Below are 22,593 nucleotides of genomic sequence, written 5' to 3'. Positions count from 1 at the left end.
TCAATTCTAGTGTAAAGTGTTGACTTTAAGAGGAATTAAACTCATTTTTTGACCTTTTGTACCTAAAAAATCTGATGGCCAATTAGGTAATAATATTTGTACGAAAGAGTTGAAGCAAATAAAACTTTGCATGCAGAGAGTGGAAACAAAGTTTTTTATGAGTGGGGATTGCACGTAAAATTAAAGTTGTGATTGAAGATTTTTCTCTACTTTACTCATAATTAAATTACTAGTTAATTTAAATTTATATATGTAATAATGTCATTAGTGATGTAAGTGTTGATGATTGTAGCTATATGTAAAATTACCAATTTATTTATGTGTAAATGTTCGTTGTAGTTTTTTTTTCTTCTAATTATTAATTATGTATCGTAAAATTTTAAACGTTTTTATAGGATCGTACGATTCTATGATCTGATTCTATAAACTATGGTAGTAAGCAAATCTTAGGACTCCTCATGCACCCATAGTTTACAATCCAACACAAGAAATTCTCCTTCTGCGTTTGGACTTCTGGTACAACTAAGTCATTATGTGGACTGACATTTGTGTTGGTGCAACCTTAGGTCAACGTTGACCTGGTTGACCCGACTCGAGGTGACTTGACTCGAGTTGTATTTTGATGTTTGACTTGGGAAGATTGTCGGTGCAACCTCAGGTCAAGGTTGACCTAGTTGAGTTGCATGTTGATGTTTGACACTCGTGAGAGAGTTCTATTCTTGATATGGATTGACCTAGTTGAGTTGCATGTTGATATTTGACACTCGTGAGAGAGTTCTATTCTTGATATGGGACAAGAATAGATGTTTGGGAGATTATTGGTGCAACCGTAAGTCAAGGTTGACTTGGTTGACCTGATTCGGGAAAAAGTCCAAGTATGGAGACTTGGCACTGGAGAAGTCCAAGCAGGGAGCTTGGCACAAGGGAAAGTCCTAACTGGGATGTTAGGCAGTTGGAAAGTCCTGGTGTGTGAAGCCAGGCAGTGGAAAGTCCTAACTGGGATGTTAGGCAGTTGGAAAGTCCTGGTGAGTAAAGCCAGGCAGGGGAAAGTCCTAACTGGGATGTTAGGCAGTTGAAAAGTCCTGGTGAGTGAAGCCAGGCAGTGGGAAAGTCCTAACTGGGATGTTAGGCAGTTGGAAAGTCCTGGTGAGTGAAGTCAGGCAGTGGGAAAGTCCTAACTGGGATGTTAGGCAGTGTGGAAAGTCCTGGTGAGTGAAGCCGGGCAAGGAAAAAATCCAGATGGATCAAGGGTGATCGGACATCTGGTGGGAAAAGTCTAAGTGTGTCAAAAGGATTGACCGGACACTTAGCGGGGAGTGCTAGCAGGTCAAGGGAGTGACCAGATGCTAGGGATGATGTACCAACAGGTCAAGGTTGACTGGATGTTGGTGTGGAAGCCTTAGGTTTAGGGCTGAGAAGTTTGGATCGGGCTGCAGACCGATCCAATGATACATGGCTCATCTGATCGGTCTGGTGACCGATCAGTGACCGATCAGTATGCTACTGATGATTATCTGATCGGTCTGGAGACCGATCAGAAGAAGATCAGTGGCAAACTAGCAAGAAGCCTGATCGGTCTACGGACCGATCAGAAGGTTTCCTGATCGGTCTGTGGACCGATCAGGAGGTTTCCTGATCGGTCCATGGACCGATCAGGGACGGAACAGAAGCGAAGGCTTCTTCCCGACCGATCAGGGAACCTCCTGATCGGTCCATAGACCGATCAGGTTTCGGTTCCTCAGCGGCTAGTTTCTTTGATGTCTTCTTCTGCAGCTACTTCCTCTTCCTCCCGGAAGTTCTCTCCTGCCTGAAGCTTTTGCTTCTTCTTCCTGCTGAGCTTTGTTGAGCTCGTTGGGTGCTAAAGCTTCGCGTGAGCTTCTTCCTGTTGCTGGTTTTCTAGCTAGGCTTGGATCCGAGAAGCTGCTGCTTCACTAGGGTTCCTGCTGACTTCAAGAAGGCAAGCAAGTGTTGTTTACATTTCTGTTCTTGTTTTCTTGTTCCTTTTTGTACTCCTATTGCTGTTGCAAAGATTGTGGTGAGGTTTCTCCACCCACAAGGAGTATCTATTAGCCGGGTTTCCGGGGACTCATCCACCGACGGATTGGTAGGCTTCGTCCACCTTACGGACACGCCGAGGAGTAGGAGTTCATCTCCGAACCTCGTTATATGGTTTGTCTTTCTTCTCCTGTTTTCTTTCTACGTTGTATTTCCGCTGCACTAACCTAATCGTAGGAAGAAACGCGAAAGATTGGGGTCGGCTATTCACACCCCCCCTCTCTAGCCGTACGAAGGATCCTAACAATTTGCACTTCCGAATTTATTCTAATAGTCAATGAAAAATTTTTGTGAGATTGAGCTAATCATCTTTAGGATTAGTCGAATCGTAAGATCTAAATACGTGGATTATAAAAAAAACATAGAAAGGGGTAAAAATGCTTCAAGATTTGTACTCAATCAACTTCAAAATTACTACCATATATGTGTGTAAAGTGGTTCGATGAGCCCGATTAAATTTGAGTGGTTCCAACTGTTGGAGAAATCTAGGTGCCCTAAGTTTTGATGTTTGGGCAAAGGTTTAAGTTAGGTTTATTGTTATATTTGATATGCATTGTGAGTGTGCAGGATACAGGTACAACAAGAAAAGTCCAAGGGTGAGTCTTGGCGGTGTAAGTCCCAGCATGTAGTCTTGGCAACGTAAGTCCAAGTGTGATCTTGGCAAAGGAGGAAAGTCCAAGGATGAGTCTTGGCGGTGTAAGTCCAAGCATGTTGTCTTGGCAACGTAAGTCCAAGTGTGACTTGGCAATGGATGACGTCCCGGAGGCGTGACCTCTTGGCAAAGGAAGACCCGACAACAATGACAAGGCCGATGGAAGCTCCAGAAGGCAAGACGTGAAGGATGGGGAGACATTCGAGGGACGCAAGGCTGATGTAGGAGGCTAGAAGGCTAGGTCTAGGTTGGTCGGGCGAGAACGAGTGCTGAGTGAATGTACTCGAGGTAAAATCCTAGAATTAGGGGTTACTGTAGCAGTACTGTAGCGTTACTGTAGCAGTACTGTTGCAGTTGACTGGTGACTGTAGCAGTCGACTGGTGCACTGTAGAGAGCCGTTGGGCTGACACCAGTCGACTGGTGCAAGGACCAGTCGACTGGTAACGGGCAAATCAGCTTACTGATTTGTTCCAAGCTCTATAAGAAGGAGCTTGGGATGACCGGCCAAGGTGACGAAATTAGACTTGGTTAAAGCCTAATTAGTAGTCACCAAACGTGCTCAAGGTTCTCTTGTGTCCAAGTGTTCTTGGTTGGTGTTGTGGTGATGTTTCTCCACCCACAAGGAGTTGCTTGAGTAGCCGGAGTTTGCCAGGGGCTAATCCACCGAAGGATCGGGATCGTCCACCTTACGGACAGCCGTGGAGTAGGAGCAAGTTATCTCCGAACCACGTTACATTGACATGCATTAGTTTGCATTTCCTTTCTTTGTCTTTAGCTTTCATATTCGTATTTAGTTTCGTATTATTCCGCTGTGCAACTAACGAATACGTAGGAAGCCATCGATTTGAGTGAGACGCTATTCACCCCCCCTCTAGCGGGCACATCGGTCCCAACAAGTGGTATCAGAGCGAGGTCGCTCTTCTACGGACTAACCGCCAAGAGAGCAAGAAGCTAGAGGAAGAAGAAGATGGAGTCCAAAGGACCGCTCGGATGGGATATCCGAATTCCACCTCCGTATGACAAAGAAGACTTCAATTATTGGAGGAAGCGGTTGGAGACATGGTTCCAAATGGATTGGAATCAATGGGTTGTCTTGAGTGACCTATTTGAAGCTCCTACGTACAAGAAGGGTAAACGCCTCCGACCTCGGCATTGGACCGAAGAGCAACGAGAGCAATCGGAGGCGGACAAGGAGGTAACGAGAATTTTGCATAATTTACTACCTTCTAATATCATTGTGAGTGTAGGTGAATGCACAAGTGCATGTGATCTTTGGAAAAAGATCATTGCCTATCATGAAGACCCATCACAATTCCAAGGAGTAAAGGAGTCCAAGGAGAAGGGCTCATTGGTCCAAGAAGAGAAGGACCAATCCGATGTTGACATAAGGTCAACATCCGAGGAGGAGAAGGAAGATGAGGAGGTATCATCCACATCTTCAAGGGAGGAAGAAGTGGAATCATCGACATCTTCAAGTGAAGAGGAAGAAGAGCAATCCAAGGAAGAGGAGATCTTGGAAGCTCAACCCTCCACCTCAACTACCAAGAAGAGCACAAAGGACCACATCAAATGCTTTGAGTGTGGTAAGATGGGGCACTACAAAAGTAGGTGTCCTTCATTTAAGAAGGTAAAGGAGGTAAACCCTAAACTCACTAAAGTTAATTTAGAAACTAATGTGAGTTGTAGGAAGAAGAAGAAGAAGAAGGAGAAGAAGCACATTAGGTGCTTTACATGTGGTGAGTGAGGTCACTACCACACAAAGTGCCCAAGGAGAGGAGAGCTCAAGAAATTGGTGCACTTGAAGAAGTGGGAGAAGAAGAGAGCTTCAAGGGTAAGGGAGGTAAACCCTAACTTGAATGCTAGTTCAAATTTAAATCGTTATAATGCTATTTATCATGAAAATAGAATGCATGATAAATCTAAGGATAAATATATCCCTCCTCATGCTAGATTTATCACACCTAAGGCTAGGAAGGTAAATAACAATTTAGGCAATAACTCTAAGGATTATAGATATATGCCTAGATATAGAAATGCTCATAGGGGTCAAGAAAAATCCAAGTCTATGGATTCAATGACGGAAAACCAAGTCTTGAGGTCAAGACTTGATAATTTAGAAAGAACCCTAGTAAGAATGGAAAATATTCTTAAGGGTCAAAATGAGCATAACCTAGGAAAAGCTAGACAAGAGCAATCCAATGGCTATATAGGTTTGGGATACAAACCTAAAGCCAAGAAGGATGTGACTTCCTTTCATAGGGTTCCATATAGTTATGGGACCAACCCTAGGTTTAGTGGTCAAGCTAAAAGTACAAGGGAAGTTGTCCCTAAGAGTACTTTTACAAAGACCAATGTGACTAAGACTTCTAAGAAGTCTAATAATGTCACAAAGAAGGTCACAAGGGAGGTCATCCCTAGAGTTGACTTAGTAAAGGTGACTAAGGCTCCAAAAAGGCCAAACAAAGTCACAAATAAGGTTACAAGGGGAGTTCCCTAGAAGTGACCTAGTGGAAGTGACCAAGGCTTCTAAGAAGCCTAGAAAGGTCCTTAGGAAGGTATCTATGGAAGTCATCCCTAGTGAGTACCTAGAGCATCCAAGGAACACCAATAGGTTTTGGGTTCCTAGGAGCATATTCTCTACACCCTAGATAAGTTAGAGAGTGTCAACTCCAATTGGAAAGGTAGTTAACCCAACCTTTGTAAAGTTGACACTTGAGAGCATTTTCAAGGTTATTGTTAACTTTTGAAAATGAAAAGGATTATGAGGTTACTCTTTGAAAGAGTAATATATGTGCCAAAATTTGAAGAGTTGAACTTAATCTAAATTGGCACACCTAAGAAAAGTATAAGAAAAATCAAGTTAGAACTTTGATACTTTCTTAAGGAATTAAGAGAAAACCCATACTTTAATTAAATGTAACTACTTCTTGGAAGAGTAACATGTGCCAAATCTTAAGGAATTGTGTGTGAATTAAATTGGCACAATTTGGATGATCATATGAACTACCAAGTTGGGATTTTGGTATGTTCCTAGGGAGCCAAGGGCAAATCCGGGGCTCAAAATATAACGTGATTACCTCTTTGGAAGGATAAATATGCCAAAGTTTGAGGAATGTGCTTAATTTTAATTGACATAAATAAATCAAGAGATTAAAGAAATGTCAAGTTGGGGTTTGATATTTTCTTGATGAAATTGGGCAATATAGGATTAAATTTTGAGTTAGCTAAGGTTAAGAATACTTAGATAGGTAATCTAGGTAAATTTAGTTATGCTAACTTGTCATGATTGTTTGCCCATCATATGCCATGACATCATATTTAGCATTCACATTTTATTATGAAAAATATAAAAATATCATGTCATGTCATACATACATCATGTAGCTATAGCATGCTTTACTTTTGAAAATTACTTATTTTGATGTATGCCATTAATTATCATGCAGTATGTCAATTTCCTTGTAATTAAGGACAAAAGGCATTTATTATGTATGGAAGTGTCCCAACAAGAGGGATCATATCAAGTGACATCCTAGATGGATGATCATGATTTTTACAATGCCTAGATAGATATGTATGATCCCTTAGTTTAGGGCAAGACCAAATATACATCTCACAAAGAACTATAAGATGACTTATATGTGTTTTAATACACATTAGATACAAGTGAGATGTTAAGATGGTGAACTAAACTCAAGATGTTGATCTAGTGCATCTTGTTGAGTTTTAGGTTCATCAAAACACATAGTTATGTGTCTTCCAATCATTGGGAAAGCTAATGTACAAGTTATGTGCATTGAGCCCAAAGAAAGTGGTTGGATATTGGTTTTAAAAATGATTTCAAAATACTTTTGAAAAACCTTGGTGAAGACTATCTTTTGATAGTAATCAAAATTGGAAAGTTAGACACAAACTAGGAGAAACCATTAAAATTTTCAAGAGTTTTTCAAATTTGTGTCAATCTTTGAAAATAAGAAGTATTTTCATAGAAAACTATTTTTCCCTGATAAAGTATACCCTAAATAATGTCTACATAAGTTTTCATTATGAAAACAAGTATGTATTGGTTAAGAAAAACCAAAGTGAAGTTTCGGTTGAGGTTTAGTTTCATTATTGAATTTTGAACATTAAAACTTCGAGTTTTGGTTTTCCTAATTATTTAGGAACCCCAAGTCATTGTTGGTGCAATGATAGAAGTTTGACCATATTTTTAGGAGGAGTTACATTTTGAAAACATAAAAATCTTTTCCAAGACCAAAAGGAGGTCAAGTGTTAAGGTAGTACATGACATTGGTATGGGAGGTGTTACCAAGGATAAGGGAGAGTCATCCAAGGCCAATAAGAAGGAATATGCTAGGGTAGCATATAATTATAGCAAGGATGAGGTGTTCAAGATTAAGGACAAGAAGAAATTAATCAAAGACAAGGTGTCTAAGGTTAAGAAGGTGAGTTTAGTAGGCCAAGTGTCAACCGAGGTGCACCGAAGTGGCCTAGCCATAGTGGATGAGTCACCAAGGGAGGTGACTAAGGTTAAGATTCCTAAGGTTAGGAAGAGTCTTTGGGACCCATGATAGATGGGTTATCAAATGTGCCAAGTGGTTAGGAGACAGACTTAAGTCTCTAACCTAGTGGGTTGACACAATTGGGATGTGTTTCATGCATGAAAATATGACATTGGGGGTCATACTGCATAAAAATTAGTTTTTGATGTATAGATGTCATATAAACTCATGCTAGGGAAGTATTGTGATTTAGTATGGGCAGATACATCAAGAGAAAGCCAAAACTAGGACTTTAGGTCAATGTTCAATTGAACTATTTAGCTGGTTTTGAATTTTATGTCAATCTTGGGATCTGTGATAAATATATTTTTATATATATTTTTCCCAAGTAGACAAGGGTACAATAGACCTCTCCACAAAATTTAGTGATTTTTGGAGGTCTAGGGAATTTCTGGTGCATTTCTGAAGTTGACCTAAAAAGGTTGATTTTTATAGAAATAGGGTGACAGTCGACTGGTGCAGATACCAGTCGACTGGTAACAGTGTTTTTGAGCACAGAATGTTTCTGTAAGTTCATTTTATCGATACCAGTCGACTGGTGCCGATACCAGTCGACTGGTAACAGTAGATGTCGACCACAGAATGCTTCTGTAAGGTTCTGTCGAAGGGGGCAGTCGACTGGTACCTAGTTCAGTCGACTGATACCAGCCTAAAAATATTTTTCAACGTTGTGCTTGACCGTGTCAACTCGTTTAAATGTATGAGATCCATGGGGGATAAATACATGAGTTTAGGGTCAATTTGGATGACATGTTTTCAACAATTGGGATATTGTTGGAGCTCTTTTTGATGTATGGCAAAGGGGGAGAAGTCTAGGTTTAAGTGGGAAACCTATACACCTTTGCAAGAAATCCTAACTCGAGGGAGAGCTTAGGTGAAGGGGGAGCGATTGTTTAGGCAAAGGGGGAGAAGTTTACCTTTGTGGGAAATCCTAGCTCAAGGGGGAGCTTAGGTGAAGGGGGAGCCTAGGGATTTAGGCTCCATTATTTATGCATGAGTTGATTTGCATATTTATTTGTAAATGTATTGCATTTATGTTTCCCTAACTTAAACAGGTTGCCAAACATAAAAAAAGGGGAGATTGTTGGAGCAATCTAGGTGCCCTAAGTTTTGATGTTTGGACAAAGGTTTAAGTTAGGTTTATTGTTGTATTTGATATGCATTGTGAGTGTGCGGGATACAGGTACAACAAGGAAAGTCCAAGGGTGAGTCTTGGCGGTGTAAGTCCAAGCATGTAGTCTTGGCAACGTAAGTCCAAGTGTGATCTTGGCAAAGGAGGAAAGTCCAAGGATGAGTCTTGGCGGTGTAAGTCCAAGCATGTAGTCTTGGCAACGTAAGTCCAAGTGTGATCTTGGCAAAGGAGGAAAGTCCAAGGATGAGTCTTGGCGGTGTAAGTCCAAGCATGTAGTCTTGGCAACGTAAGTCCAAGTGTGACTTGGCAATGGATGAAGTCCCGGAGGCGCGACCTCTTGGCAAAGGAAGACCCGACAACAATGACAAGGCCGATGGAAGCTCCAGAAGGCAAGACGTGAAGGATGGGGAGGCATCCGAGGGACACGAGGCTGATGGAGGAGGCTAGAAGACTAGGTCTAGGTTGGTCGGGCGAGAACGAGTGCTGAGTGAATGTACTCGAGGTAAAATCCTAGAATTAGGGTTTACTGTAGCAATACTATAGCAGTACTGTAGTGTCACCGCAGCAGTACTGTAGTGTTACTGTAGCAGTACTGTTGCAGTCGACTGGTGACTGTAACAGTCGACTGGTGCACTGTAGAGAGCCGTTGAGAGAACCGTTGGGCTGACACCAGTCGACTGGTGCAAGGACCAGTCGACTGGTAACGGGCAAATCAGGTTACTGATTTGTTCCAAGCTCTATAAGAAGGAGCTTGGGATGACCGGCCAAGGTGACGAAATTAGACTTGGTTAAAGCCTAATTAGTAGTCACCAAACGTGCTCAAGGTTCTCTTGTGTCCAAGTGTTTTTGGTTGGTGTTGTGGTGAGGTTTCTCCACCCACAAGGAGTTGCTTGAGTAGCCAGAGTTTGCCGGGGGCTAATCCACCGAAGGATCGGGATCGTCCACCTTATGGACAGCCGTAGAGTAGGAGCAAGTTATCTCCGAACCACGTTACATTGACGTGCATTGGTTTGCATTCTCTTTCTTTGTCTTTAGCTTTCATATTCATATTTAGTTTCGTATTATTCCACTGTGCAACTAACGAATACGTAGGAAGCCATCGATTTGGGTGAGACGCTATTCACCCCCCCCTCTAGCGGGCACATCGGTCCCAACACCAACTTCCAACTTGGACGTGTTGATTATATCATTGGGATTTTTGATCTCTGATTCTTCTGGATTGGGTCAATTGGACTCCAGTTTAGGGGTTAGTCACAATTGGGTAGGGATGACAAGCTCATCCGAATCCGATGGATAATCTGACATCTGATCCTAATGGAGCAAGATATGGAGGGAATTTTATAAATGAGTATTTCAAGTATGGGTATGGAGGTGAATGTGGTAAAATCTGACCCATACCCTACCCTACCCGATATATATATATATATATATATAACCTCAATTTTTATTGAGAAAGAAAAAACTTTAGCCCGCTTTTCGTCTTAGAAAAAAGATTTAGTTTGTCTCTTTATCCCGTCATCAACACGTATCTTATCTTCTTTTTCACGTGAAATGTTTACTCGGTCGAAGGAGCGCAAGACGAGGAAGAGCTGACAAGTATATTGAAATAATTTTTTTTAAAAAAATGAGAATGGTACGGAGTAATAGGATGATGGGTAGGATATGGATACCTGAAAATCCGAAGGGTATGGGGATGGGTATGTGGATGAGTATGGGTATAGATATAATAAATCAGGACGGGTACGGAGGATATGAAATTCTACCCAAATCCTACCCATTGTCATCCCTACTAGTACGGATATAGGTTAAGGGTAAAGGAGAAATTAGAGAAAAGAGGAGGGGCATAGGGGTCTTTGCACGATGTAGGGCTTTAAGGGGAGAAGAAGCACTGTTCACCAGGAGGAGGGGGGTTTCCGCCACAAGCAGGAAGGAGGAGGGTAGTTTTTCTCCCTCTCTCGCTGCCACCTTCGCGAGGGCGCCGGCCACCGCCTCTCCTTTTCCCTCTTTTCTATCTCTTTCTCTAAGTCTCTCCTCTATATTTTTCACGCCGTCGTCGCCAAAGGGGGAGAGGTTTGGATCGTTTTTCCGTCGCCACCACAGCAAGGCGTGGCCGTCAGTCCAGCGGCGTCGAGCTCACGCCGCCACCGCCGCTAGGCATGTACGACCGTCTCCTTTCTCCACATTGACTCCGCCAAGGAGGTTCTTTTTTCATCGCGATCACCCAAGTAGGGGCCCCTTTCCCTGTTCAGCGTTGCCTCGCTGGAGGGTTCACCATTGCCTTACTGGGAGCCTCGCAGCGGACTCTCCCCTCGCCGCAGCCTCATCGGGAGGCTCGCAGCCGACTCGCCCCTCTTCGTCGCCAGCCAGCAGCCGCCCCATGTTGGTCGACTCTCATCTAGCGGCAAACTCCTCACCCCTCTCTCGTACAGTTGCCTCCGGCCACCACCACGAAGGGTGCACGTGGATGCTGCCTTCTCTTCTCCTTGTTCACATGCAGCAGCCCCCTTCACCGGCGGGCGCCACCAGCCGCAACCCCCTTTGCCGGTAACCTCCATGTGTCGACTCGTTGTCGTGGTTGTGTTCCGACCTTCGCATCGATTTGGCATTTATGCCTTCGCGCCACTATTATTATTTGTCCTGGGAGTCATTATTGTGTGTTGTGTTTCAGCATTCACGCTGCTATTGCATTCCGAACTGTGTGTTTTATGTCTAGCCTTCGTGTTGTAGTCATATCTCGGCTTGCATGCTGAAGTCATATCCCGGCCTACGTACCGAGGTCGCATCCGATTTCGTGCCGCCGCTTCTGTCTCTGTGCCGCGTCCGCCTCTGCTTCGTCAGATCCAGCTCTTCATCCGACTCAAAGTCATCTGCTCTTCCGGGTCATGATCACTCGAGCAGTGTCCCATCCTAGGGCGCCCCCTAGGCCAGGGTACTTTCTCATACTCACTCTTCATTCATTTTATTATTCTAGTATTAGTCGGTTACTTATATATTTGTTGGATCTGCCTCGAGTCTCGGGGTACCAGAGACCGGGGCAACCCGGTCGCTGGCTACAGGTAACGTTGACTAGAGGATTTCTGACGACTTGATCAACATAGAAGTCATCTCAACACACCCCTCTCCGGGACATCGCAACTCGGTCAACATTTCATCCACCTCGCCCGACGGTCCATCTGACTCAGATTCCGGACAAGATCAATTTGGCGCTGTTTGTGGGAATCTTCTCCACCTGTTCTAGAATCTGAAGATGGACGACGTCGAGGGGTTCTCTATCATTAGCATAGTCCCGGAAGTGTTGGGGTTGCAAGGTTGCAAACATAGTCCCATATTGGAAACACATGGGAAAGATCATGAGTTTATAAGAGAAAAGATATCTCCATTGGTATGAGGCCTTTTGGGGAGAGCCCAAGAGCAAAACCATGAGGGTCTAGGCCCAAGGTGGACAATATCATGCTATTGTGGAGATATCTAAATTCTTTTCGATCCTACAATTGGTATCAGAGCCCTGACTGCCAGAAAGTTTAACCGCCAACTGTGCACAAGAGCTATGGTCTGATTGAACCATGTGGGTACAATATTGACCTCAAACAAAGAAAGTGGGGGCTCCAATGTTCGGATCAAGAGGACCAGACACCAGGCAAGAAGTCCTAGTTGCGGCTAGGCAAGGAAGTCCTAGTAGGTCGGGTGGACCGAGGGGCAGGAAGACCTGGTGGGTGCACCAGGCAGGAAGTCCTAGTTGCGGCTAGGCAAGGAAGTCCTAGTAGGTCGGGTGGACCGAGGGGCAGGAAGACCTGGTGGGTCGAGGATCAGACGTGGGAAGCCTATGGTCCTTTGTTTGAGGGGGGGATTGTTGGGGTTGCAAGGTTGCAAACATAGTCCCATATTGGAAACACATGGGAAAGATCATGGGTTTATAAGAGAAAAGATATCTCCATTGGCATGAGGCCTTTTGGGGAGAGCCCAAGAGCAAAACCATGAGGGTCTAAGCCCAAGGTGGACAATATCATACTATTGTGGATATATCTAAATTCTTTTCGATCCTACAGGAAGATCTCAATGAACATATTATCTTCTACCTCACTCCACGGGTATTCGAGAGTCGACGATTGAGTTGGAGCTTCAACTGCCGACAGATTAGTTTTTCCATTATACTTTTCCCTGACCCCACGAGTATTCGGTTGTCGAGGGACCGAGACAAACTCTTAGCCGATTGGCACGGCTCCTCGATCAAGTATGTTACAGGCTCTGCCCCCTTTTTACGGTTATAGGGGTTGCTATAGCTCCCTGATAAGAGAGTAAGATCCTAGCTCCTTGATCAAAAACTAGGGCCTTCATTTTCTGATTGGACACTAGGGGCCCAGCTCCCCGATCAGACATTTGGGGCACAGCTCCCCGCTCATACACTAGGGACACAGGTTCCCGATCAGTGACTCGCAGTACAACTTCTCGATCAGGATTTAGGGGCCTCGCTCTTTGATTACAAGCTTGGGGCCTTGCTCTCCGATTAGGGACTAGGAGCCCAACTCCCCGATCAGGTGTGCTACAGGCTCTGCACCCTTCACTATGGGGCTCTGCATTCTCTTATTACTACAGGTTCTGCACCCTTCACAATGGGGCTTTGCATCCTCTCACCACTATAGACTCTGCACCCTTCGCCATAGGGCTTTGCATCCTCTTACTGCTATAGGTGTTGGACCCTATTACTGCTATATTCTTTACATCCGCCACCTGTTTTACATTCTCTTACATCTACAAGCTCTGCTCCCTTCACCCACGGTGCTCTGCTTCCTTCTAATGCTACAGACTCTGCTCCCTTATATGGCTATGGGTTTCACTTCCTTTGACGGTCAGGATTATTCTCTCCCTAACTTTGCGGATATTTGGGAGTCACGGGATCGACACTATTTCTCTCCCTGACTTCATGAACATTTTGGAATTGAGGAACTGAGACAGATCCTCATTCAGTTGACACCACTCCGTGGTCAGGTATGATAAAGGTTCTCCTCCCTTGTATTGCTACAGGCTCCGCTTCTACGGACTTCATGGCTTATTTCCCCAGTTCGAGATCGAGTGATTTTCACTGGTCTCGGACCAGCTTATTAGATCACTTATCTCCCCCGTTCGGGGTCGAGCAGTCTTCACTGGTCTCAGACCAACTTATCGGATTTCTTATCTCCCCCGACCAGGGTCGAGAGATTTTCACTGGTCTCGGATCGGAGTATAGCCACTGGTCTCGAACCAAAGTATCGACACTAGTCTCGGACCAGAATATTGCCACTGGTCTCGGACCAGAGTATCGCCACTGGTCTCGGACTAGAGTATCGTCACCGGTCTCGGACCGAAGTATTGCCAACGACCTCCCGATCAGGCTCCAGATTCTCACCCCAGTGCGAGTTATAAGCGAGCATACTCTCGCAACCAACAACCTCCCGGTCGGGCTCCAGACTCTCGCCCCAGTGTGAGTTATAAGCGAGCATGCTCTCGCGACCAACGACCTCCCCGCCGAGCTCCAGACTCTCGCCCCATGCTCTCACGGCTCCAGACTCTTGCCCTAGTGCGAGTTATAAGTGAGCATGCTCTCAAGCCTCCAGACTCTCGCCCTAGCGCGAGTTATAAGTGAGCTTGCTCTCACGACAAACGACCTCTCGATCGGGACTACAGACTCTCGCCCCAGCGTGAGTTATAAGTGAGCATGCTCTCACGCCTCCATACTCTCGCCCTAGTGCGAGTTATAAGTGAGTATGCTCTCACGCCTCCAAACTCTTGCATCAGCGCGAGTTATAAGCGAGTTTGCTTTCACGACCAATGGCCTCTCGGTCGGGACTCCAGACTCTCGTCTCAGCGCGAATTATAAGTGAGCTTGCTCTCACAACCAACGACCTCCCGGTCGGGATTCCAGACTCTCGCCCTAGCGCGAGTTATAAGTGAGCATGCTCTCACGACTCCAGATTCTCGTCCCAGCGCGAGTTATAAGTGAGCTTGCTCTCACGACCAACGACTTCCCGGTCGGGACTCCAGACTCTCGCCCCAGCGTGAGTTATAAGTGAGCATGCTCTCACGACCAACGACTTCCCGGTCAAGCTCTCACGCTCAACTACTAGTCGATCAGGTTACTCTCTAGCAAGGGGCTCACCTCACTCGCCGCTCTGCCTGGCACTCATCACAGTTGCTTCACTTGTCGCTCTGCCCGACACTCTCCATTCGCATTTTCGCTCACCGCTGTTGCTCGGTAGACACTTACTGCTCACTCGCCGCTTTGCCCGACACTCACCATACTCGCCTCACTCATCGCTTTGCCCGACACTCATCACATTCGCTCCACTTGCCGTTGTGCTTGACACTCATCGTTCGCGACTCACTTGCAGCTCTGCCTGACACTCACCATTCGCATCTCAATCATCGCTTTGCCCGGCATTCATCGTTCGCGACTCACTTGCCACTCTGCCTAATACTCACCATTCGTGTCTCAATCACCGCTATGCCCGGCACTCACCGCCCCTCCTTCACTTGCCGCTTTGTCCGGAACTCATCCCTCGCATCTCACTCATCGCTTTACCCCGCATTTGCTGCTCGGTCGATACCCGCTTTCCTCCTTGCGTGGCATTTGTATAACCGCCTGATTGTTTCTGCTCCCGTTCGTTCTCCATCCATAGGCTCTACTTGCGTTCGCGCTCGATCCATGGGCTATGCTCCCATTCTCATTTGGTCTCAGATTCCATCTCTATCCAGCGTGCAGTCTATGCGCCCACTTGTCATTCTTTCGATCACCGGGTTGGCCTTCTCGTAGTCGATTGATCAGTATCGCTTGGCTATTTGCTCGGTTGTTCGCTTTGTACCGGTCAGTATTTTTCTCTATCGCGCTCACAGCTTTGCTCGTTCATCATTCTCTCTATTGCTCAGTCGCAATTTACTGTCGCTCAGTCAACATTTTTCTCAGTCACACTCACGCCTCCGCACGACCATCATTCTCTTGAGTCTCGATTACTTGATCGAGATTTTTCGATTGTCAGGTCAGCATTTTTCGATTGCCATGTCAGCATTCTTCGATTGTGAGGTTGGCTTTATTCGATTGTCTTGTCACAATTTACCGTCGCTTGGTCAGCATTTTTCCCGATCATGATTTACTGTTGCTCGGTCATTATTTTTCCTGATCGCACTCACAGCTTTGCTCGTCCATCATTCTCTCTATTGTTTGGTCGCGATTTACTGTCACTCAGTCAGTATTTTTCTTAGTCACACTCACGGCTTCGCACGACCATCATTCTCTCGATTACTCGGTCGAGATTTTTCGATTGCTAGGTCAACATTTTTCGATTACCATGTCAGCATTTTTTCGATTGTCAGATTGACATTATTTGATTGTCCTGTCGCTATTTACCGTCGCTCGATTGACATTTTTCCCGATCACGATTTATTGTTGCTCGGTCGACATCTTTTCGGTCATGGCCTCGGAACACTTTGCTCGTCATCTTTCAATTCGCTCAACATTCTCCCTATGTCCCGGTCGACATTTACCTCATTCATCGTTCCCACCTCCTTTCGTCGCTTTGCCCGGCGCTCATCGTTCGCATCTCACTCATTGCTCCACCAGGTGCTTATCGTTCATCGCTATTCATTTGATGTTATACGACGAGCGCAACAAGTTGACTCTACATTCAGGAGGGATTTCACACTTCGTTTGGTTGTGTCTAATCCGTCAGACTCGCATCTCCTTCGACTAGATTTGAAGGGGATGCTTGTGATACGGATATATGTTAAGGGTAAAGAAGTAATTAGAGAAAAGAGGAGGGGCATAGGGGTCTTTGCACGATGTAGGGCTTAAGGGGAGAAGAAGCATTGTTCACCAGGAGGAGGGGGTTTTCCGCTGCAAGTAGGATGGAGGAGGGTAGTTCTTCTCCCTCTCTCGCCGCCACCTTCGCGAGGACGCCGTCCACCGCCTCTCCTTTTCCCTCTCCTCTATCTCTCTCTCTCTCTAAGTCTCTCCTCTACGTTTTTCACGCCTCCGCCACCAAAGGGGGAGAGGTTCGACTCATTTTTTCGTCGCCACCATAGCAACACGGGGCCGTCAATCCAGCGACGCTGAGCTCACGCCGCCACCGACGCCAGGCACGCACGACTATCTCCTTTCTCCACATTGACGCCGCCGAGGAGGTTCTTTTTCCGTCGCGATCGCCTAAGTAGGGGCCTCCTTTCCCTGTTCGGCGCTGCATCGTTGGAGGGTTCACCATCGCCTCACCGAGAGCCTCGCAGCGGGCTCTCCCCTCGTCGTAGCCTCATCGGGAGGCTCGCAGCCGACTCGCCCCTCTTCATCGCCAGCCAGCAGCCGCCCCATGTTGGTCGCCTGAATCTAGTAGCTAAACTCATCACCCCTCTCTCGTACAACTGCCTCCGGCCATCGCCTGCCTTCTCTTCTCCCTATCCACATGCGGCAACCCCCCTCACCGGCGGGCGCCACCAGCCGCAACCCCCTTTGCCGGTAAGCTCCATGTGTCGGCTCGTTGTCATGGCTATGTTCCGACCTTCGCATCGATTTGGGATTTATGCCTTCGCGCCACTATTATTATTTGGCCTGGGAGTCATTATTGTGTATTGTGTTTCGACATTCACGCTGTTATTGCATTCCGGATTGTGTGTTTTGTCTAGCCTTCGTGTTGTAGTAATATCTCGGTCTGCGTGCTGAAGTCATATCCCGGCCTATGTGCCGAAGTCATATCTCGGCCTGTGTATCGAGGTCGTATCCGATTTCGTGCCGCCGCTTTCGGCTCCGTGTCGCGTCCAGCTCCGCTTCGTCAGATCCAGCTTTTCATTTGACTCGGAGTCATCTGCTCTTCTGGTTCACGACAACTCGAGCAGCGTCTCATCCGAGGGCGCCCCCTTGGGCCAGGGTAAGTTCTCGTACTCACTCTTCATTCATTTTATTATTCTAGTGTTAGTCAGTTACTTATATATTCGTTGGATCTGTCTCAAGCCTTGGGGAACCAGAGACCGGGGCAACCCGGTCGCTGGCTACAGGTAGCGTTGATTAGAGGACTTCTGACGACTTAGTCAACATAAAAGTCATCTCAACACACCCCTCTCTAAGACATCGCGACTCGGTCAACATTTCATCCACCTCGTCCGGTGATCCATCTAACTCAGATTCCGGACAAGATCACCTACAATTGGGTCAATCAAAACTCCTATCTTGTTTGCTGCATTCAGGCCCATTAAAGTCCAGTTCAATATGATTGCACAAGTCTACCTAGACCTGACCCCCGCCTGGGTCTAGCCCGAACCTAGTCCGGGCTCGTAACCGAGTCAACAGGTCAAACCATAACTGACCTGGTAGGATGTAGGGCTTGTCGGGCCGGTAATGGTTCTAGGCCTCCAAAATCAGGCGGATCGCCAGTATAATTTTTTTTTGGCTCGAAATCAACGGTTCCAAGCCGTTGGGGGCAAGGGTGGGGATGATTTTTTTTTTTTTATTTTTTTCAGCGGTTAAGATCATTTGACCGTGTTTTGATCAATGATTATGATTTATTGTCCGTTATATCCAAATTCTATAAATATGGAGTTCATTTCATTATTTCACACATCTTTTGTACTCTCATTCTCAATTCTACATTATCTATACGTTTTTGACTCCAAGTTTCCATCTATATGAACTTTCGTCTCCAACTTTCAACTACAATGGAAGGAGACCGTGGAGATTCATCATCTCAATCTTAAAAGGGAAAGGAAATAGTGAATTTGTCCAATATTCAATCCACCGATAAAGGAACTAAGCACCTTCCAACACCTGAAACACAAGAAAATTCTGATGCAATTACTTCTAAGGTTTATGAAATTACTCCTCTAAAATTTTTTATTTTTCAGTAATCATTTTAAGAATGTCACTTTTTCATTAGGAGAATTGAGTGTAAAATGTATGCACTGCAATGTTTCCTATAAATTCTAAGCCAACTGCGACTATAGGTCGTTGAAACGACATGTAGAAACGAAGCACCTAACAGAATATGGACTCAACCATTTTCAATCACAATTATCTAGATTTTTTTAACTAATAGCAGTACTAATTTCAATTTATTTTTATATTCTGATAACAAATTAAAAGAATTATTTGCTAAATTTATTTCCGTAGAACATTATTCTATTAGTTTTGAATCTAAATGAACATTTGAAGATTTTTTATAAAAAAATCTCTAAATCGATGAGCTAAATATGTTTGTAGGACTACACTTGCTGATACAATTAAAAAATTAGCAAATAATGGAAAAAAAATAATTGATAAATTTAGTAAATTAAATAATAAAGATGCTTTATATTATGATATTTAAAGTGATTATTAGTAAACACATTTGTATATGAGTGTGACTTGTTATTGGATCAATAAGTCTTAGAACCTCCAAAAAAAAGATTGTTAGCGTATAAAATTTTTGATTAATTGCATACTGCTCTAATGGCGATTAACTTTATCTTCCGACTCATTGGAAGCCCAAGTATTACTCAACGATTGAACCAGAGCCAAAAAAAGAATCTAAGGAATGCAACTTTCAGATGACGAAATCAAAGATTTTGATATCAAAGGAATGAATACATTAGAAATATGAACAGAAAATGGAAGTAACAATGTCACTTTTTAATGTAAAAGGGTAAATATGTAAAACAACTATATGAGCTTTGATTCCCTTATACCCTAAGAGGATACATAGACAACTTAAATAAGTGTAAGTTTTTTTTTAAACTAAATTTTAAATTTCTTAATATAATAATCTTGAACTATGATAAACTGTGAATTGAACCGTGAACTGACAATTTTGAACCATAAATCATAATCATCTTGGTAGTTAAAGTTAAGGATCGATCTCTCAAGAATCATCACACCGACAGTTCTAAACCGTCGAATCAGCTGTTTTGAACCATCGAATCAACGGTTCTGAACCTTTAAACCAATGGTTTTGAACTGTCAAACCATCGGTTTTGAATCATGATCAAGATTTAAAATTTAGGGTTTAGGTTTCACATTTTTATAAATTTTTTAGTTACCTCTTTCTAGTAAGATAATCTCGTTGATTAATTTTCTAATGAATGTGTATATTTTTCTTACAAGTATATGTCTTTTATGACGTACTTGCATTCATTTTTTATTCATCATATGATTACATGATCATTGTCATGTCCTATAGCTTTTTATTCACTTTATCGATTCAACCAGTCTTTTTTTTTTGGAGACAAGCATTGGCTATTCCTATCGAGTCTTTGCACTTACACACCTCCAATGGAAACTTGAAACAAATTTGCATTTCTATTAAATCTAAGAGTAACGTATGCAAGTTAACCATGCTATTAGCGAGTTCTGGGTTTATTTCTTTTATTGTTTTTCCCATAATGAGGAGAATGAAACTCATGCTGAAGTTCATAAGTGAAAAATAAATAGTTTGATCGAAACTTTCTATTTGGAACTATGGGAACAATTGCATACTTTCTCATGTTACAAGTCGTAAAATTATTGGAGCCTATCATAGAACAATATTCTTATCATTAATCTCACATTCTGTAAGCTTTTTCTTTTTTTTCATGTTTGCGCATTCACAAGGCAGGATATCAATACTTGTATGACTTCATATCCACCTTCAAAAAGACTACGTGCTGTGTTGCGAGATAGATGGCAAAGTGAACAATTTTTAACATCATTCTATTAACATGTAGATAAAACTATCAACGAATCATCTAGATGCCTTAAAGGATGAATGTAATTTTATAAATACATGTTGTAATGATGCCACAGTGTTTGGAGAGTTCGTTGGAGTTTCCGAAGAAGAGGAAGATGAAGGTTTCGCTATCATCTGCCATTCTGAAAGATGCTGATCAAGCATTGCATCTCATTTTATCAAAAGGTAACTCGTTGAATAAGAGTTAGGATGCGTTCATGGCTCTTCTTGTTGAATTCCAAGAAATTGTATACTTTGTACTATAATTTAGATTTTAATCTTCCAACAATCTCAGTGCCATGTTATTAAAAAAAGATACTGTGAAAATTACATTGCTTAAAAAAATACCTTCGAAAGGAGAGCCATATTAGTTATTATTAAAAAGATGTAAAAATTTTAATTCTTTTTTATTATATTCTAATGTTATATACATTTAGTTATTAATTAATTTTTTAAATAATAATATATTTTTAAAAAATAATTCACAAAACTTATCATGTGATGAATTGAACGAGAAGACAAATAAATCAAGTGGATATATACTAAATGACTCCTATAGTAGACTGAACAAGCAAAGTAAGCTGAGCACGACTCAAATTAAGTTGGCAAACGATTCGTACAAAGAGGAAAAAAAGAATAACATATTTATTCAATGTCTTCATAATTAAATAGTATTTTAGAGATTTTTGCGAGCTGAATAAAAAAACACCAGATTGAATATTCAACTAGATCAAGAATCAAATTTATCAATAAAAGTTCAGTTGATAACCAAGTGTTCAGAACAAAATATCGAGCAAATAGAAACCGTTTAAAAGACTAGTTCATGAGGTTTCACTCCAGACCTAAGCGTGAATTTCGTGCCAAGATAACCCCTCATATTCTCCACTGCTTCAATCGCTTTTATCAGCGGGGTGTCCACGACCTTCTGATCTTCCTTCCTCTCTTTTGGCAGCTTCTTTGTTTCCTGAATCAAGCATGAATATGCTCAAAGATTGCTCAAAATATTAAAATGCAGGCAACCGTAGAATTAACTATCGCAATACCTGTTCAGCCTCAAAGAATGAGCTTTCGCTCTTCTTATACCTCTCCTTTTTTTCCTTTTTGAAGTACTTATCGTCAAACTTGTCAACGTTGACTCCGGATATGTCAATTTTAGTGGAAGTGGCAACCACGTAAGATTGGTTAACCCTTCTAAGAGGTACCCCGTTAACAGTGAAAGGACCTATGACATTTAGCATTTGAAAACAAATTAATAATAAGATTAATTGAAATGTTGATACAACAATGCCTATGATCATATCAAAGAAAAAAATAATCCGTAGTAAAACTGGTTAATCAAAGAGATCATTCAAGATTCCACCTTTCGGATGGAAACAAAATTACAAGTTGCACAATGTAAAGGATTGATCAAGTTGAGAACAATCTGTACCCCAAGATGGTCACTCTAAAAAAAATTGTTCCAGTACATAACAAGACACCTCCCGGTCAATACTAGAAAAATAAATTCAAGAAAGAAAGAAAACCAAGTAAAAACATTCCAAATATAAGAAAAGTGAAAACTTATTATGATATCAAACAGAAATCAGTCAAAACTTATATGGTATTATAATCATGACACAGACTAAAATTTTTAAAAAAATGTCATCAAAACTATAGTTGGCTATCATTCCAACAACACAAATAGCTAAATAACATATACCACTCAATAGTATCGTTATTCTTAGTTCCATGTTAAAAATGAGGATACCAAATAATAAAAAAAGTTGGTGAAATCAAACTATATATCCTACATTATTCAACTGATGATAAATATTCCAAAATTACTTTTTCAAAAATGAAAAGTTGGCTGGCTTACCAGTGATAAGTAGCAACCCAGATGAAAGCTGTTTTAGAAAAACCACTCTTTTCCCCATAAACCTACCAGCCAAGAGGATGAGAACAGTCCCTGGGGTAATGCTGGCACTATATAACCAAAACAAATCAAATCAGTGTAAAAATGATTGCATGATAGAGTAATAATGTCAAGCATCAGGAAATTAGGGGAGGAACGGAACCGGAGCTTGGCGGGCTTAGGCTTGCGGCGATTGGGCACTGGGGTCTTGACGTCGTCGGCAGGGTAAAACTTAGGGGGCTTCTTGGACGCCGGCTCGGGGGAAGCAGGCTTGGGATCGTGGCGGGGGAAGGCCCCGCCGTGCTTGGCTTTAATCGCCCAGATTCCACGCTTGTGGTACATCTTTGACCGGGAGAACTTCCCAATTCCAGGGATAAGTAAAGGGTTCCGGCTCTTGGTCCTCGGCTGCGACGGCGCCATCGGGAAGGGACGGAAGAGAGGGAGGAGGAGGTGGTGGAGGAGACGGCGGCGGCGAACGAGAAGAGACAGCATGAGAAACCCTACCCTCTTTATATGGAGGTGAGGAAATCCCAGGGTTCATCGAAGCCGTTCGTGAGATCGCACGATCAAACGATAAGCTGACTATAATGAGCCTAGGGAAAAATATGGT

General features: G+C 43.3%; 1 protein-coding gene across 1 annotated transcript; it reads right to left on the bottom strand.

Moving 5' to 3' along the window:
* Positions 1-20,805: 20,805 nt before the first annotated feature.
* Positions 20,806-22,476, bottom strand: LOC122052683 (60S ribosomal protein L6-like). Its single transcript, XM_042614347.1, has 4 exons — positions 22,147-22,476; positions 21,948-22,054; positions 21,136-21,314; positions 20,806-21,056 (listed from the first exon to the last, which is right to left on the bottom strand). Exons 1-4 carry the CDS (start codon positions 22,473-22,475, stop codon positions 20,901-20,903), a joined length of 771 nt encoding a protein of 256 aa, XP_042470281.1. The 5' UTR covers position 22,476; the 3' UTR covers positions 20,806-20,900.
* Positions 22,477-22,593: the final 117 nt, after the last annotated feature.

Source organism: Zingiber officinale, chromosome 3A, assembly GCF_018446385.1.
Source record: "Zingiber officinale cultivar Zhangliang chromosome 3A, Zo_v1.1, whole genome shotgun sequence".
NCBI classification, from domain to species: Eukaryota; Viridiplantae; Streptophyta; class Magnoliopsida; order Zingiberales; family Zingiberaceae; genus Zingiber; species Zingiber officinale.
This window is presented reverse-complemented; position numbering and strand designations above follow the sequence as displayed.

Coding starts and splice junctions, on each gene's coding strand:
- LOC122052683 (XM_042614347.1), bottom strand. CDS start 22,475: ATGCTGTCTCTTCTCGTTCGCCGCCGCCGTCTCCTCCACCACCTCCTC. Junction 22,055..22,146: donor CCTAAGCCCGCCAAGCTCCG/GTTCCGTTCCTC, acceptor TTGGTTATATAG/TGCCAGCATTACCCCAGGGA. Junction 21,315..21,947: donor TGGGTTGCTACTTATCACTG/GTAAGCCAGCCA, acceptor TAAATGTCATAG/GTCCTTTCACTGTTAACGGG.